This window comes from Schistocerca gregaria, chromosome X, assembly GCF_023897955.1.
Source record: "Schistocerca gregaria isolate iqSchGreg1 chromosome X, iqSchGreg1.2, whole genome shotgun sequence".
Lineage (NCBI taxonomy): Eukaryota > Metazoa > Arthropoda > Insecta > Orthoptera > Acrididae > Schistocerca > Schistocerca gregaria.
In genome coordinates, this window is record NC_064931.1 from 169,263,408 (window position 1) to 169,283,172 (window position 19,765).

Here is a 19,765-nt window from a genome sequence, read left to right on the forward strand (position 1 = left end):
AATATCTGTCATGAGTGTGCGCCCTTCCACAGGTCCTGAGAAGATCCTATATAGGATGGTAGGTCATAGAACAGCCAGAAAATTGTTGAGAGGTTGGTGATAAGTTGTAGTACATATGCCCTTGTGAGAATAAATGATGGGTGAATGTAGGTGTTGCAAAGAGAAAATGTAACACCAATGAAGGGTGATACAAACAGCAAAAACTTGCAAATACATGTTCTACAGAATTATATGGCTATGGACATCCAACTGGATGAGCATCATTACACCACACAGAGCTGGACTGCCATACTAAGAGGAAGACTGTTCAGAATGTTCTTCAAACTGATTGCCAACAGCTATGGTCCGATGACATGGAACATTATCATCCATAAAAATTCCATTGATGTTTGGAAACAAGAAGTCTAGGAATGACTGCAAATGGTCTTCATGTAGCCGAACATTACCCTTTCTAGTCAATGATCAGTTCAGCTGGGCCAGAGGACCCAGTCCATTCCATGTAAACGCAGAACACACCATTATGGAGCCACCACCAGGTTGCACAGTGCATTGTTGACAACTAGGGTCTATGGCTTCATGGGGTCTGCACCACACTCTGACCCTACCATCATCAGCTCTTACCAACTAAAATCAGGAACCATCTGCAATCAGGAACCATCTGACCAGGCCACAGTTTTTTTACAGTCATCTAGGGTCCACCTAACATGGTCACAAACACAGGAGAGGTGCTGCAGGTGTGCTGTAAAAAAAGGCGCTCACATCAACCATCTGCTGCCACAGCCCATTAACAAAATTTTGCTGCATGTCCTAATGGATATGTTTGTTGTACATTCCACATTGATTTCTGCATTATTTCCTTCAGTGTGCTTGTCTGTTACCACTGACAACTCTATGCAAATGTCACTGCTCTTGGTCATTAAGCGAAGGCCTCTGGCTACCACATTGTCTGTGGTGAGTGGTATTGCCTGAAATTTTATATTCTCAGCACACTCATGACACTGTGGATCTTGAAAGTTTTGTGAAGACACAATAGATTTATTTGGAAGTTTAATCTAAGTAATATTTTTAAAATACTGCCTGTCTAATTCTTTGGGAAATTCACAAGCTGATTTCTGAATGGCTAGCTGCAGAGGGGCTACTTTACTCATGTCTTCAGTCCAGACAAAGGTGCTTGGAGGTGAGCCAGTGAGAAAGTCATATCTACTTTGCTGGAGAAGAAACACTTATGTTCACAGGAACTTGTAATTAACATCATTGAACATAGTGCCAGAAGTGTGCTGTGATATGGACATGACTGCTCCAAGATAATGGCTGCTGGATATCATTGCTAGACCCCACTCCATCTTCTGGTTTCCCAATGATAGGAAATGATTCTCTACAGTACCATAGTTACCATTAATTTAGTTTACCACAATTAAATTGTAGGCAGAGGATGATAAGTAAAAACCATAACAGGTTTGTATGAACATATGACACTAAATCATGCTGGATAGCAACAGGTCATATTCTTGCATAAATTCTATTTTAAATCTGACTGCATTGATGCAAGACTTTTACTGATTGTTGCTGAGATGATAGCCATATTCAAACGTGTATTCTAAGATGTCAAACTGTGTGATGGAGTAGCTTTAGTTATTTCACTTCCTACAAACTGTAAATATTTTCCATCATTGCTGTTGCCTAATGAAATCACATTGTGTCTGATATGGAAAAAGTAAATATCAGTGGTTATAAACTAGCTGCACATATGAGTAGAGAGAATAAGGTGAAAGGAGGAGTTGCCATATATGTCAAAAGTTATCACTGTGTAGAAAGCTTAATACAAAAAAGTTTTGTCTAGAGCAACATATAGAAGCATGTGCCTGTCAACTTAAACTGAAGGAGGGCTCTTTTATAATTGTAACAGTATATAGGTCCCCTTCAGGGAACTTTCATTTATTCCTGGAAAACTTGGATACTTTGTTGTGCTATCTGTCATATATGGGAAAGCAAATTATTATTTGTGGGGACTTCAATGTTGATTCACTGAAAGAGCGTAATAGGAAGAATGACCTGGAAGTCTTGCTCAGTTCTTTCAATTTGACATCTGTCATTAATTTTCCTTCTCGGGTAGTAAAGGACAGCAGCACATTGATAGATAACACTTTTATAGGCCAAGACAGGTTTAAAAACATAAAATCTTGTCCTGTTGAGAATCGGCTTTCTGATCATGATGCTCAACTAGTTACAGTTTATGACATAGCTCCATTCAGTAATTCAAAACTACCCTCCAAAGTTGTGCGTTTAATTAATGACACAACAATTAGAAATTTCAGAAAAAATGTTCAGCAGTTAGACTGGGATGAGGTGTACAAGGAACCTGATGCTAATTTAAAATATATCTTATTTCATGATACACTTGTAAGAGAATTTGAAAACTGTTTCCATAAGAAAGTAGTCAAATCTAATTATAAGAAACCATGCAAAAAACCTTGGCTTACTAAAGGAATAAAAATTATCTTGTAACCACAAAAGGGAACTGTATCTAACAACAAGAAAGAGTAATGACCCAGAAACAGCCAAATATTATAAAAACTACTGTGCTACATTAAGAAAGGTTATTAAAAAGTCCAGAAGCATGTGCATCATGTCTGAGATTAATACCTCTGATGACAAAATCAAAACAATTTGGATTATTATTACAAGGGAGACAGGGCAACCAAGAGTACAGGATGATGGCATCACCATTGAAGCAAATGGAAACTTGATAAACAACAAGCCAGAAGTTGAAAACATTTTGAATAATCATTTTTTAAATGTTGTAGAGAAAATAGGATCTAAATGTTCATTAGAAGAAGCAAGGCAGTTAGTGGAAGAGGCCTTACCCAGATCATTTAATACAATTAAAATTCCACCCACCTCTCCTGCTGAAATTAGGAAGATAATAAACTCTCTCAAGAATAAAAGCTCACATGGAATTGATGGCATTTCCTGCAGAATAATAAAAGCTTGTTCCCAAGAAATAAGTGGGATTCTTAGCCACATATGTAATAGCTCTCTGAAGCAGGGTATGTTCACAGATAGAATGAAGTATGCCATTGTTAAACCACTGCATAAAAAAGGGGATATGTCTGATGTCAACAACTACTGCCCAATCTCTCTTCTGACTGCCTTATCCAAAATTTTTGAAAAAGTAATGTATTGTAGAGTAGCTTAACACCTTTGTAAAAATAAAGTTTTAACAAAATGTCAGTTTGGTTTCCAGAAGGGCTTTTCAATGGAAAATGCAATATATATACTTTCACTAATGAAATATTAAATGCTCTGAGTAACCAGAAGGCACCCGTTGGGATTTTTTGTGATCTATCAAAGGCTTTCGATTGTATAAATCATGGAATACTTCTAGATAAGCTCAAGTACTTTGGTATGAATGGGACAGTGCTCCAATGGTTTATATCATACCTAACTGGAAGAGTGCAGAAAGTTGAAATAAGCAGTTCACATAATATGCAAAAAAAACTGGAGATTTCTCAAACTGGGGAACAATCAAGAATGGGGTGCCACAACGTTCGGTCTTGGGTCCTCTGCTGTTCTTAATATATATTAATGACTTTCCATTCTATATTCATGAAGATCCAAAGCTGGTACTTTTTGCCAATCACACCCAACAGACAGGAATTAACTGGTGAAAATGTAAACGATGTTTTTCAGAAAATCATTAAGTGGTTCTCTGTAAATGGGCTCTCATTCAACTTTGACATAACACAGTATATACAGTTCCACACAGTAAATGGAATGACACCATTAATAAATATAGACTTCAATCAGAAGTCAGTAGCTAAGGTGGAATATTCAAAATTTCTAGGTGTATGCATTGATGAAGGGTTGAACTGGAAAAAACACACTGAGGATCTGTTGAAATGTTTGAGTTCAGCCACTTATGCTATTACGGTCATTGCAAATTTTGGCGATATACATCTGAGTAAATTAGCTTACCACGCATATTTTCATTCTCTGCTTTCGTATGGCATCATATTCTGGGGTAACTCATCATTGGGTAAAAGAGTGTTCATTGTACAAAAGCATGTAATCAGAATAATTGCTGGAGCTCATCCAAGATCATCCTGCAGACACTTATTTAAAGAGCTAGAGATCTTCACTGTAACCTCACAACACATATATTCACTCATGAAATTTGTTATTAACAATGCAAATGAATTCAAAAGTAATAGCAGTGTACATGGCTACAACACTAGGAGAAAGGATGATCTTCACTACTCAAGGTTAAATCTAACTTTGGCTCAGAAGGTAGTAAATTATGCTGCCACGAAAGTCTTTGGTCACTTGCCTAATAGCATCAAAAGTCTGACAGATAGCCATATAGCATTTAAAAGGCAATTAAAAGAATTTCTTAATGGCAAGTCTTTCTATTCATTAGATGAATTTTTGGATATAGTAAGTGGGTAATTTCCCCAAACCCCACAAAAAATTAAAACTATTAAGTGTCATGTAATATTTCGTGTAATGTAATATCTTGCATAGACACCCTTAATTAACCTGACATGTTCCACATCATTACGAAGTGTTGTATTCATCATCTATGGAACAAGTACTAATATAATGTAATGAAAGCAGTAAACTGTTTGAATCTGCATACTTCTGGATCTATGTTCTCATTTCCTAACATGACAGCAACACCATTCCTTTTTTGGCCTGTCCAGTCTACATCCACTCCAGTACTCCAGAAATGACTATGGACGGCATTGTGGATCGTACTTCATATTAATTTTCTTCTCCTTTACATTTGCACTAATGAATGCAGTTGGGCAAGAATGATAGATTGAAGACCTCTGTAAGCATGGTAATCTCCCTTCTATTGTCTTGTTACTTACATGAGGCCCCCAATGAAGATAGAAGAAATGTTTTGTCTATTTTGAATACTAATTCTTCAAACTTGCATAATAGCATTATACAAAATAACTGTTCCTTTCTAAAGATTTCTATGTAAGATTCTCGTGCACCTTCACAAAACACTAATTCTAATTCAACCAGCCAGTTAAAAATTTAATAACATGAATTCTTTTGATTACCTTCTTTAATCAGACCTGCTTTTCCCCATGAACCATGGACCTTGCCGTTGGTGGGGAGGCTTGCGTGCCTCAGCGATACAGATGGCCGTACCGTAGGTGCAACCACAACGGAGGGGTATCTGTTGAGAGGCCAGACAAACGTGTGGTTCCTGAAGAGGGGCAGCAGCCTTTTCAGTAGTTGCAGGGGCAACAGTCTGGATGATTGACTGATCTGGCCTTGCAACGTTAACCAAAACGGCCTTGCTGTGCTGGTACTGCGAACGGCTGAAAGCAAGGGGAAACTACAGCCATAATTTTTCCCGAGGACATGCAGCTTTACTGTATGGTTAAATGATGATGGCATCCTCTTGGGTAAAATATTCCGGAGGTAAAATAGTCCCCCATTCGGATCTCCGGGCGGGGACTACTCAGGAGGATGTCGTTATCAGGAGAAAGAAAACTGGCGTTCTACGGATCGGAGCGTGGAATGTCAGATCCCTTAATCGGGCAGGTAGGTTAGAAAATTTAAAAAGGGAAATGGATAGGTTAAAGTTAGATATAGTGGGAATTAGTGAAGTTCGGTGGTAGGAGGAACAAGACTTCTGGTCAGGTGACTACAGGGTTATAAACACAAAATCAAATAGGGGTAATGCAGGAGTAGGTTTAATAATGAATAGGAAAATAGGAATGCGGGTAAGCTACTACAAACAGCATAGTGAACGCATTATTGTGGCCAAGATAGATACGAAGCCCACACCTACTACAGTAGTACAAGTTTATGTGCCAACTAGCTCTGCAGATGATGAAGAAATTGAAGAAATGTACGATGAAATAAAAGAAATTATTCAGATAGTGAAGGGAGACGAAAATTTAATAGTAATGGGTGACTGGAATTCGAGTGTAGGAAAAGGGAGAGAAGGAAACATAGTAGGTGAATATGGATTGGGGCTAAGAAATGAAAGAGGAAGCCGCCTAGTAGAATTTTGCACAGAGCACAACTTAATCATAGCTAACACTTGGTTTAAGAATCATGAAAGAAGGTTGTATACCTGGAAGAACCCTGGAGATACTAAAAGGTATCAGATAGATTATATAATGGTAATACAGAGATTTAGGAACCAGGTTTTAAGTTGTAAGACATTTCCAGGGGCAGATGTGGACTCTGACCACAATCTATTGGTTATGACCTGTAGATTAAAACTGAAGAAACTGCAAAAATGTGGGAAATTAAGGAGATGGGACCTGGATAAACTGAAAGAACCAGAGGTTGTACAGAGTTTCAGAGAGAGCATAAGGGAACAATTGACAGGAATAGGGGAAAGAAATACAGTAGAAGAAGAATGGGTAGCTCTGAGGGATCTAGTAGTGAAGGCAGCAGAGGATAAAGTAGGTACAAAGACGAGGGCTGCTAGAAATCCTTGGGTAACAGAAGAAATATTGAATTTAATTGATGAAAGGAGAAAATATAAAAATGCAGTAAATGAAACAGGCAAAAAGGAATACAAACGTCTCAAAAATGAGATTGACAGGAAGTGCAAAATGGCTTAACAGGGATGGCTAGAGGACAAATGTAAGGATGTAGAAGCTTATCTCACTAGGGGTAAGATAGATACAGCCTACAGGAAAATTACAGAGACCTTTGGAGAGAAGAGAACCACGTGTATGAATATCAAGAGCTCAGATGGCAGCCCAGTTCTAAGCAAAGAAGGGAAGGCAGAAAGGTGGAAGGAGTATATAGAAGGTTTATACAAGGGCGATGTACTTGAGGACAATATTATGGAAATAGAAGAGGATGTAGATGAAGACGAAATGGGAGATACGATACTGCGGAAAGAGTTTGACAGAGCACTGAAAGACCTGAGTCGAAACAAGGCCCCCGGAGTAGACAACATTCCATTAGAACTACTGATGGCCTTGGGAGAGCCAGTCATGACAAAACTCTACCAGCTGGTGAGCAAGATGTATGAGACAGGCGAAATACCCTCAGACTTCAATAAGAATATAATAATTCCAATCCCAAAGAAAGCAGGTGCTGACAGATGTGAAAATTACCGAACTATCAGTTTAATAAACCACGGCTGCAAAATACTAACGCGAATTCTTTACAGACGAATGGAAAAACTGGTAGATGCAGACCTCGGGGAGGATCAGTTTGGATTCCGTCGAAATGTTGGAACACGTGAGGCAATACTGACCTTACGACTTATCTTAGAAGAAAGATTAAGAAAAAGCAAACCTACGTTTCTAGCATTAGCAGACTTCGAGAAAGCTTTTGACAATGTTGACTGGAATACTCTTTTTCAAATTCTAAAGGTGGCAGGGGTAAAATACAGGGAGCGAAAGGCTATTTATAATTTGTACAGAAACCAGATGGCAGTAATAAGAGTCGAGGGCATGAAAGGGAAGCAGTGGTTGGGAAAGGAGTGAGACAGGGTTGTAGCCTCTCCCCGATGTTATTCAATCTGTATATTGAGCAAGCAGTAAAGGAAACAAAAGAAAAATTTGGAGTAGGTATTAAAATTCATGGAGACGAAGTAAAAACTTTGAGGTTCGCCGATGACATTGTAATTCTGTCAGAGACGGCAAAGGACTTGGAAGAGCAGTTGAACGGAATGGACAGTGTCTTGAAAGGAGGATATAAGACGAACATTAACAAAAGCAAAACGAGGATAATGGAATGTAGTCAAATTAAATCGGGTGATGCTGAGGGAATTAGATTAGGAAATGAGACACTTAAAGTAGTAATGGAGTTTTGTTATTTAGGAAGTAAAATAACTGATGATGGTCGAAGTAGAGAGGATATAAAATGTAGACTGGCAATGGCAAGGAAAGCGTTTCTGAAGAAGAGAAATTTGTTAACATCGAATATAGATTTATGTATTAGGAAGTCGTTTCTGAAAGTATTTGTTTGGAGTGTAGCCATGTATGGAAGTGAAACATGGACGATAACTAGTTTGGACAAGAAGAGAATAGAAGCTTTCGAAATGTGGTGCTACAGAAGAATACTGAAGATAAGGTGGATAGATCACGTAACTAATGAGGAGGTATTGAATAGGATTGGGGAGAAGAGAAGTTTGTGGCACAACTTGACTAGAAGAAGGGATCGGTTGGTAGGACATGTTTTGAGGCATCAAGGGATCACAAATTTAGTATTGGAGGGCAGCGTGGAGGGTAAAATCGTAGAGGGAGACCGAGAGATGAGTACACTAAGCAGATTCAGAAGGATGTAGGTTGCAGTAGGTACTGGGAGATGAAGCAGCTTGCACAGGATAGAGTAGCATGGAGAGCTGCATCAAACCAGTCTCAGGACTGAAGACAACAACAACAATCAGACCTGCAGAGGATCACAAAGATTTTCAAACAAAAGTCTCTTTCGCAACCTAATTTGCAGCTGTACTACAAATTCCTAGAATTCTCCCAACAAATACTATTCCTTCATTTGCATTTACTAAAACTTGTTCTATGTTTACTTCCCACTTCTTATCATTAAACAGAATTATGCCTAAATATTTAATCAGAGTCAGACAGTCTGTGTACCACCAATACTGTACTCAAAAGCTACCAGTTTTTCCTTTCTAGTCAGGTAAATGATCTCTGATTTATCCACAATCATGGCAAGTGGCCATTTATTACACTGGGTGATACTTTGTCCAACATTATCAATTTTGTTGGAGCTAATCATTGGGCAGACTGTCCTCTACCATTTTTGTATGTTTGCTAACAGTTAGAAGTGTCATTTGGTGTCAGATATACTGTATTTCAGAAATACATTAGAAAGGTATCTTTTCCTTCTCTTGTATCAACAGTTTATGAGATACTGTGTTAAAGCAAAAGTTGCAATACACTCATCGTATTTCCTAAAGCTGCACTGAGTTTCAAGGAGAACATTCTTATTCTTTAATCATGCCATCAGAATATCATCCTATAACAGACAATCATTACTGATATTTCTGACTAACTTAATACATATATTCTTCCATTTACACCTACATCTGTATCTATTAGGTTGGTGTACAAGTTCATGGCCTTTTTTGTTTTGCATGTCAGTATTCTGGTTGCTAAGGATCTGTTTATCGACTGGTATTTTTTTATTTGTAGTTGACTATTGCTATCTGAGTTTACATGTCTATATTTTGTCATTTGGAGATAGTGAGTGGAGCTGTGGATGTTAGAAAATGGAGTGCCAAGTGGAGAAATTGGAATATTTCTGACATATTCTTCAGTTGAATTCAACAGAGGGGTGACAGCAGCAGAGGCAGTCATAAATATTTGTGCCATGTATGGGTACAATGCCACTGGACAGAGTATGGCAAGAAAATGGGTTTCTTGTTTACGGAGGATCATCACATAAGTGAATCTCCATGTTCAAGAGGACCTTCAGGGTTTGAATAAGGTCATTGAAATGCATTAATCCACAATGACCAATGTCAGTGTAACCGAGAAGCAGAGAATGTGATTAACTGTGGTGATTCCACCATCATACAACATTTGCATGCAATGGGGAAGGTCCAAAAATCATGTGTGTGGGTACCGCATACTCTAAGCCAAAATCATGAAGGTCAGCAGTGGCCGTATGTGCATCTCTACTTGCTCATCATCAACTGGCTCATGAACAACAGCAACCATTCCTACTCTATATTGTTACTAGTGACAAGAAATTTTATCTTGTTGCTAACATAAAAAATAAAGGAATGGTGCAGCCCAAACAGTGCAGCAGTTCTCCATACAATGACCTACATGCATCTACAAAAAATAATATTACGCACCTGCTGGAACGCTGATGGTGTGGTGTACTACAGATTGCTTCCCTAAAATGTAACCATCAGTGTCAGTGCTGACATTTATTGTCAACAACTAACATGTCTTGCAGACACAATCAAAGAACAGCAACCAGGAATACTGGAAGACTGCATTAAATGATGATACTCCATGATAAAACTTGCCCACATACTGCTAGACTGACAAAAAACACTATTCAGGAGTCAGGTTGGGAAATCATTCCACACCCACATTTTCTCATGCCCAAGATATTCAACTTTTCTGATTTCTGTCAAACAACCTTCAAAGAACTTCCTTCCTGGATGAAAATGCGCTACAAACATGGCTAAACAGGTTCTTTGCCTCAAAATCACATGTTTTCTACAGACACAGAACTGAAAAGTTACCCCATGGGTGGCAGACTGTTGTAAATAGTGAAGAATAATATATTATTATTGACTAAAGTCCCTGTTGTGTGTATCTGTTGTGTCTACTCAACTTATGGGAAAAAGAAGCGCTACGAAGTTATGCACTGACCTAATATATCTATATCTATACTCCAAAAAAACCACCTTCCAATGCGTGGTGGAGGATGTTTTGTGTACCACTGTCACTTCCTCCATTTTCTGTTCCAGTCACAAATGGTGCATGGGAATGACAGCTGTTGGTACACCTCCATGTGTTTTGGAATCTAATTTTCCTTAATGTTCTTTCCACAATATGTATGTAGGAAGAATCAGTGTATTATTAGACTCTTCTAGAAATGCATACGCTTGGAATTTTTAAAGTAAATCACAAAATTGATGCACAAGAGTACTTACAAAATGAATTGTCCTGCTATTCTTTCGATCTTCTCTATCAATTCATTCTGTTTAGGGTCCCAAACTAATGAGCAATTCCCAAGAATCAGCCCAAATGAGGGTTTTGTAGGCTACTTCCATACGATATCACCTCCATGGGTGGATCACACTTCCTGCGGATTCTTCCAATGAATCTCAGACTGGCATCTGCTTTCCTACAATTAGTTTTATGTAATTGTTCCACTTTGAATCACTCTGTATGCTCACTACCACATTCTTAAAGTATGTTACCATTACCAGTGAGTACTGAACAATCATGTAATCACACAGCAATTGGTATTTCCATCAACTTATGTGCAGTGTATTACATCTGTTTATGCTGAAGGTCAACTGCTGATCCCTGCACTAAATGTTGATCATCGACAAATCTTCTGCCTGAATTTTGCCACAATTTTATAGTCTTATGACTTCTCTACATACAACAGTATCATCCACAAACTAATGAATATCAGCTAGTTTGTTTATGTATCAGTGCTGGTCCTGTATCATTCTGCTGGAGTATGACTGAAGTTACTTTCATGTCAGAAGATTTCACTCCATTAAGAATGAAATGTTGCGTTCCATTTACATTTCAGTCACAAAGCTGGTCTGATAGCGTGTGCACTCACATTTTTTTAAATTAGAGAACAGTGAGTAACTGTATGAAAGACCTAACAGTGGAGAGTCCAGATTGGAATATCAGCAATATTATGAAAAGGAAAGTGTGCTACTCAATGTAAAGATGAGAAGCTAAGTTGCAGACAGCCTCAATAAAAACACTGTTACACGCAGAGCTTTTGGCCAAAGTCTTCTTCAGGAAATAAAAGAAAACACATGCACAGTCACACAAGCAAGCACATCTGAAGTACACATGGCCACTGTCTCTGGCTATTCTTGCCAGAGCAGCCGCAGATAGAGGCTATGTGTGCAGGAGGTGTGCTTTGTTTTGTTTTCTCTCTTTTCTCAAGAAGGCTTTGGCCACAAGCTCAATGTGTAACAGTCTTTTCATTGCACTTGTCTGCAACTCAATGTGTCATGTGTGTTGTGAGTAGCAACATATCCTTTTCATAATATTGTTGTACCTAACAGCCTCTAGAAGTCTAGGAATACCACATCAACATGAGCAGTATCAACTATCTTCTGTGTCTCATGAATGAACACAGTCAGCTGCGCTTCACATGATACACATTTGTAAAATTCATGTTGATGGCTACAGAACAGATTTTTGGTCTCCAGAAAAGTCATAATAGGCAAGCCTGAAACGTGTTCTGAAATTCTACAATGAACTGACACCAGCAGTATAAGCCCATAGTTGTGTGCATTCTTTAGCTAAAGATTCTTGAAAATTTAAATGACCTGGACATTTTTACAATCATTTGAAACACATGGAAGAGGCCTGGAGATACTAGAAGGTATCAAATAGATTATATAATGGTAAGACAGAGATTCAGGAACCAGGTTTTAAATTGTAAGACAAAAATGCTGTACATGAACCAGGCAAAAAGGAATACAAACATCTCAAAAATGAGATTAACATGAAGTGCAAAATGGCTAAGCAGGGATGGCTAGAGGACAAATTTACGGATGTGGAGGCTCACTAGGGATAAGATAGATACTGCCTACAGGAAAATTAAAGAGACCTTTGGAGGAAAGAGAACCACTTGCATGAATATCAAGAGCTCAGATGGAACCCTAGTTATAAGCAAAGAAGGGAAAGCAGAAAGGTGGAAGGAGTATATAGGGGGTTTATGCAAAGGTGATGTTCTTGAGGACAATATCATAGAAATGGAAGAGAATGTAGATGAAGATAAAATATGAGATATGATATTGCGTGAAGAATTAACAGAGTACTGACAGACCAAAGTCTAAACAAGGTCCTGGGAGTAGATAACATTCCATTAGAACTGCTGACAGCCTTAGATTAGATGAGATTAATACTTGTTCCATAGATCATGAATACGACACTTCGTAATAATGTGGAACGTGTCAGGTTAATGAAAGATGTCTGTACAAGATATTACATTACATAAAATATTGCATGACACTAATGCTTAAGTTAGTTTTTTCCCCTCCCTTAATTTATATCTAAAAATTCAGCCAATGAGTAGGAGTTGTCATCTAGAAATTCTTTTAATTTATTTTTAAATGTTGGTTGACTATCTGTCAGGCTTTTGATGCTGTTTGGTAGGTGACCAAAGACATTTGTGGCAGCTTAATTCACTCCCTTCTGTGCCAAAGTCAGATTTAACCCTGCATAGTGAAGATCCAGTCCTGACAAAACTCTACCATCTGGTGAGCAAGATGTGAGACACAGGTGAAATACACTCAGACTTCAAGAAGAATATTATAATTCCAATCCCAAAGAAAGCATGTGTTGGCAGATGTGAAAATTACTGAACTATAGGTTTAATAAGCCACAGCTGCAAAATATTAACATGAATTCTTTACAGACAAATGGAAAAACTGGTAGAAGCCGATCTCGGGGAAGATCAGTTTGGATTCTGTAGAAATGTTGGAACACGTGTGGCAATACTGACCCTACAACTTATCTTACAAAATAGATTAAGGAAAGGCAAACCTACACTTCTAGCATTTGTAGACTTAGAGAAAGCTTTTGACAATGTTGACTGGAATACTCTCTTTCAAACTCTGAAGGTGGCAGCGATAAAGTACAAGGAGCAAAAGGCTATTTACAATTTGTTCAGAAATCAGATGGCAGTTACAAGACTTGAGGGGCATGAAAGGGAAGCAGTGGTTGGGAAGGGAGTGAGACAGGGTTGTATAGGCTCTCCCCGATGTTATTCAATCAGTATATTGAGCAAGCAGTAAAGGAAACAAAAGAAAAAATTGGAGTAGGAATTAAAATCTATGGAGAAGAAACAAAAACTTTGAGGTTCGCCGATGACATTGTAATTCTGTCAGAGACAGCAAAGGACCTCAAAGAGCAGCTGAACAGAATCGACAGTGTCTTGAAAGGTGGATATAAGATGTACATCAACTAGAGCAAAACGATGATAATGAAATGTAGTCGAATTAAATTGGGTGATGCCGAGGGAATTAAATTAGAAAATGAGACACTTAAAGTAGTAAATGAGTTTTGCTAGTTGGGAAGCAAAATAACTGATGATGGTCAAAGTAGAGAGGATATTAAATGCAGACTGGCAATGGCAAGGAAAGCATTTCTGAATAAGAGAAATTTGTTAATATCGAGTATAGATTTAAGCATGAGGAAGTTGTTTCTGAAAGTATTTGTATGGAGTGTAGCCATGTATGGAAGTGAAATGTGAACGATAAGTAGTTTAGACAAGGAGAGAATAGAAACTTTTGAAATGTTGTGCTACAGCAGAATGCTGAATATTAGATGGATAGATCACATAACTAATGGGGAGGTATTGAATAGAGTTGGAGAGAAGAGAAATTTGTGGCACAACTTGATTAGAAGAAGGGATCGGTTGGTAGGGCATATTCTGAGGCATGAAGGGATCACCAATTTAGTATTGGAGGGCAGTGTGGAGGGTAAAAATCGTAGAGGGAGACCAAGAGATGAATACACTAAACAGATTCAGAAGGATGTAGGTTTCAGTAGGTACTGGGAGACAAAGAAGCTTGCTCAGGATAGAGTAGCAGGGAGAGATGCATCAAACCAATCTCTGGAATGAAGACAACAACAACAACATTGAAACACTTTGTTCCTCTAGTGACCTATGGTAGGCTGCTACTACAAGAAGAGAATGTGTTGTTCAATATGCTATGTAGAATTGTTAAGCTATTACATTAGGCCCAGTTACCTTCCCTTCTCTTGAGTACTTCCAGTTGTTTTTCTATATCACAGTCACTTATTTTGATATATGCTATTTTAGGATTAGTGCAACAACTGAAAAGAGGAACTGCAGAGAAATTTTCTGCAGTGATGCAATTTTGGAAGAAGTAATTTAGTATTTTGACCTTCTCGCTGTCACCTTCTGTTTCACTGTCATTATGGTCACTGAGTGTTTGGCATGGTGGGTTTGATATGTTTACCAATTTAACATAGGATTAAAACATTTTAGGATTGTCTGTCACCCTTAAAATGCAAGAGGGTAATCTATAATGTCTTTCACTCAAATGTAACTGGATAATCAGTTCAAAACATGAGAGGAATGCCGTACTGTCCAGTTGCTTCATTTGGTTTCACAACTGCCTTCCAACATGAAGGGAACTTATATCCACCTTTAAATACTGAATTTAACTTTTCAAATTTACATTTCTTGTCCTATATTTTACCACCAAACTGATCCATGAATGGTAGAACAAAAGTCTGAAATTCTGTTATGCCTAGTACAAAACCAAGGTGTGTGATTTACACCTATATGTGGGAAGAATCTGCCCAAAGAATCTTAACTGGTAAGTTTAAATTTTATGTTAAATTCAGGATAAATTTTGTTATTTAATTTTGAAGGGACTGTGTGAAATTTAATTTATGATCTTATTCTATGCAATTTAATGTTTAATAATCTACTAAAGCAAACATTTTCAAAATACAGTTTTCTTGCAAATTTATTTCAGACATTTAGTAAGAATTCTTACTAAAATGGCAATATGATGACTAAACTTTGTTTTCTTGTTAATAATGCCTATAATGTGAGACCTACTTATCAGAAATATATAAGAAATATTTACCATTCATATAGTCTGTTCCAGTAGTTGTTTGAGGTAGTTGTCAGTGAATGTGGAAAGTACTATTTTTCATTAACATTTATGTATGCCCGAAGTAGTTATTGCATTAATACTCAGTAATTATTTGACAACTTAGGAGTCACTCCAGTGTATTATCACAGTTGAGTCTTTTAGTGAGCTTAGAACACTGTAGTTTAATCTGGTGGCCAACAAAGACAAGTGATTACTTATTTAGACTGGAACGTATGTTCACAGTTTGGCTGTAGTATCAACAACTTAAACTTTTGTTTGTTTATATTTCTTCATTTATTTATTTAGTGTCTTGAACCGGGGCACAGAAACAACAGAGAGGCTTCTTCCTGTCGCAGCCCTCAGTGGTTCACAAGCCCACAACAGACCACAGCAGTCTACCCAACCCACCGCCACCCCACACTGAACCCAGGGTTATTGTGTGGTTCGGCCCCCAGTAGAGTAACCCCAAATGTTTGCATGGTAGAGTAATTATGATGCACACATGTGTGGAGACAGTGTTTGCGCAGCGATTGCTGACATAGTTTAACTGAGGCACAGTAAGGGTAACCAGTCTGCATGTACCAAGGCAGATGAAAAACCACCTTAAAACCATCCACAGGGTGGCTGGCACACCAGACCTCAACACCAATCTGCTGGGCAGATTCATGCCGGGGACTGGCACACCTTTCCATCTGGGAATCAGTGCAGCTAGCTGAGTGGGCCAACTTTTGTTTACTACGGTAAACACCTGTCTTGAAAAATTAAGTTTCTCTCTTCTCAATTACTTCTGCATTCTGTTAAAAATCTCAGAACACCTTACCCCAAGTTGCAGGTTGTCTTGATGTGAGGTTATTTATTGTAACGGCTTTCTTCAAGGGAATTAAATTCTAGAACACATTGTTGTATATCTTTAACCTTTTCATATAGCATAAGTTGCAGCATATTAGCTTATGAGACAACAGGTCAGCCAGACATGTACTGTGTCCAAGCACTAGATTAGTAGCCTTTGTTTTGGTACCTCTCCCTGCTTAGTGAGGCTTTTAGTCAGTTTGTCACCCTTTTCTAGGCATATGCTGGGCTGGTCTCCAGTGTCCATATCAGACAAAATTAAAGACAAACAGTTTAAATAGGATATGGTATACACAGCAAATTTCACACAAGTCACAGAACAGGTACTACACACAGCATTTCTTTCAGATGAGATGATTTTGGCAGGAGATAGGGCATCTGACCACAAAGTAAAAATAAAAATAATTGCCAAACCATGACCTGGGTTGTACCCCATAAGTACAGAGCCACTCAAGAGAGGAGGAGAAGATTGTTGCAAATCTTTAGCAGCTATCGACTAAACTTTAAAGAATATTTCACTCTACAAGTGTACACTGTTACAAAGCTCCTTGCTGGATGAAAAGTAAGTGCTAGCCTGGTACTTGAATTATGATCTTTGCCAACTGACGCAGCCCATGAGATGTGTTTAGATAGCTCACTTTTTAGGAGCATGACTCATAAAAGGCACTGATCTGGGTCCAAGTTCCAGTTAGCACATTTTGAATTAGGCTATTTACTCTCTACATTTGCTTAAGATCTGGTATGGTGTTTTGTTGTCATGGCAAGCATTCATATACTTAAACTATTTTTGTGCCTTTTAATACCTTTATAAGATATTTTTGTTTTACTCTGTATCTGTTTTTGTTGCCCTGAAATTTATTTGTTTCTAAACCTCTGTTATTTAAATGTGGCATGTATGTGAATGTAGCCTATTCCTTAAACCTGTTTCATGATATGACCATTCAAATTCTATATACAAACAGAATATTCATGTTTTATTATCAGTTATAGATTTAATTTATGAGTTAATTAAAAGGAGCATTTTCTGAACGTACCTCAATTTCCAGAGTATTGTACAGATATTCAACATCCAGGATGCTCTGAATGGATTTTCCTGTGTGTTTAGACAAATATTTATACAGCTCAGAGTTTTCTTCATTAATTTTTTGTATTTCTGGTGAGTTATACATCTGCTGAAGTTCTTTCTCGTATCTGGGGCATGGCTTCTTCATTACAATCAACTATAAAGAAAATTCCAGTCATAAATGTATAAAAGTATCTACTGGAAGAATGATATTTTGGATGGAACTAGTACCAATGTATATGACATTTGCATGTACAGAGATAGCAAAAGACGAAACCAGCAATGCTTATTTTTTTAAAAAAGAAAAGAAAAAAATAAGGGAGGGGGTGGAGAGGCTGGTCTCAGGTGTAGTCCCACACCGAGTTAACATAGCCTACTTCCCACAATATATCTAATGCATTACATTGTACAGTGTCTCCTTTCTCTGCATTAAGAATATTATGTAGTTTGAACTGCTAACCAAAGATTGATTAATGTCCAAAACCAGAAACAGCAAAAAAGTAATTTTTATAAAATTGAGAATTGTTTAGTGTGTTTTCTATCATCATTACATTTTTAAATACACAGATTTTCACAGTGAATAAAGTAGTTAGATGTGGAGTTGTATATACATGACGAATTGGCTACAGCTATCATATAAATATTTCTCAGACGAATGTGTAATCAATGCACATATACACATAAAATGATAAAATGGTAGTACATTCCATAAAAAATTAACTGAAATTGTCATTCTAAAAATAATGGAAATGCTGTTTTGCAATGCCATAAATACAACATTGATAACAATAAATTTTTTTTCATCACAGTGGAGTTTGATGCACAGTCTACTACAAATACACTATGAGGTATCATCATTGTACTCTGATAATTACTGTTTGCTCCCACTGGAACCACTACTAGCATGGTGTCTGTACCAAGTGCAACCAGATGTGTTCTGTTTTCATATATGTTCAAAATGGTTGCTATTAGCTTTTAGTCTTGAACACAATGAGTTCTTACACACTGCAAAGAATTACATACAAAAGAGCTCTAATCTGGTATTTAATTTAAGTTCGTTTGTCATGACAAAATACAATCTTTTAAAGAATCTTTTATCTCTCACCATAGAACTGTGTCTTGGTTCAGAGGAACAGGCTTGTTAACTTACAAGTTCACAAGTTCTCTTTGCCCAATGGAGCACTGAGGTAACCTTTGTTCAATATGTGCTATAGAACAGCCAGCTCCACACCAGGTGAGGATCCAGTCAGGCAATAATTATGTATACAGTAAATACAGCTGAACCAAGGCATTTAATTCTATGCAGTTGGTTTTCCAATCATCTCAAATGGTCATTCTGTAGACGCAAAAATTACCACTTCTTATTTGTCGCCTTTCACTGTTTGGGGGCTCTATTTTTATAGCTTTTGGAGTTCTCTGAGAGGTATTGAGCTGTATGTACTGAGTCTTGTCAAAATTAAATGATAATCCATTTGCTTTGAACCATCTGTTGATATTTTCAAATATTTCATTACATGCCTTTTCAGTAAGGGTATTGGTACAATTTTTTTTTCCAATACTCAGATCATTTGCAAAATGTACAAAATTTGCATCTTCTCAAACTGTAAGTGGAACATTATATATCAGAGATAGTAGATGACCAAAAATCGAACCTTGTGATATGCCATGTCTGACTGCTACAAATTCTGAGCACATATCGCCGTGTAGTTGATACAGAACTGATACATATTGCTTTCTGTCATTTAAACTAGATAAAACTGATGATCCTGTTGTGCCCACTATTGCGTAATATTTTAACTTTTGCATTACGGTATCATGACGTACACAACCAAGAGGCTTAGCCAAGTCAGGAATCATTATCAACACACAGAAAGCATAGACAAACTTCTCACAATCCTATAATTTTATTTTGTTTGCACCTGTTAAATATTAATATGAACAGAAAACAAATGTATTGAGTCAAAAGAATACACTATTTACATGTACTATTAGAGCCAGTGATAAAACTAATAAGATCTATACATTAACACTCTGTAAAATACTGAAGTACATGAGAGAAACTACTACTCATTGTGCCCCATGTTACTGTTTCTTCCTGTTCCATTTGTATATGGAGTGCAGGAAGAATGACTGCCTAAATTCCTGTTTGCGTGTTTTAATGCATGTAACTTTATTTCCATGGTTCCTATAGGTGTGACATGTAGGAGGGGAGAGGAGGGGGGGGGGTAAATCAAGGGCAGATCTATATTCTTCACTTTATGCTGTATCTTGAAATTCAGGAAGTAAGCTTTTGTGGTATAATTTGCTTCTATCTTCAGCATTCTGCCAGTTCAGGTTTATCAACACTTTTGTGGTGCTCTCCCACACATCAAGAAAATCTGTGAATATTCATGATGCCCTTCTTTGTATTCATTTGATATTCCCTGTGAGTCCAATTTTGTTTGGATCCTACACACTTCTGCAATATTCTAAGACAGAACACACAAGTGATTCATAAGCAGTCTCCTTTGTAGACTGACTGAATTTTCCCATTATCCTGT

General features: G+C 37.5%; 1 protein-coding gene across 7 annotated transcripts in view; it reads right to left on the reverse strand.

Annotated features, from left to right (window-relative positions):
- LOC126299039 (lysosomal acid phosphatase-like) overlaps positions 1-19,765 on the reverse strand; it is a 612,830-nt gene that overhangs the window by 26,056 nt on the left and 567,009 nt on the right. For 4 of the 7 annotated variants that reach the window (XM_049990680.1, XM_049990684.1, XM_049990685.1 and 1 more), the window contains one exon: positions 17,197-17,382. The exons of the other annotated variants lie outside the window; for them this stretch is intronic. In XM_049990680.1, the coding sequence (XP_049846637.1) occupies positions 17,197-17,382 (186 nt within the window). The remainder of the gene's footprint in view (positions 1-17,196; positions 17,383-19,765) is intronic. 7 annotated transcript variants of the gene reach the window in all.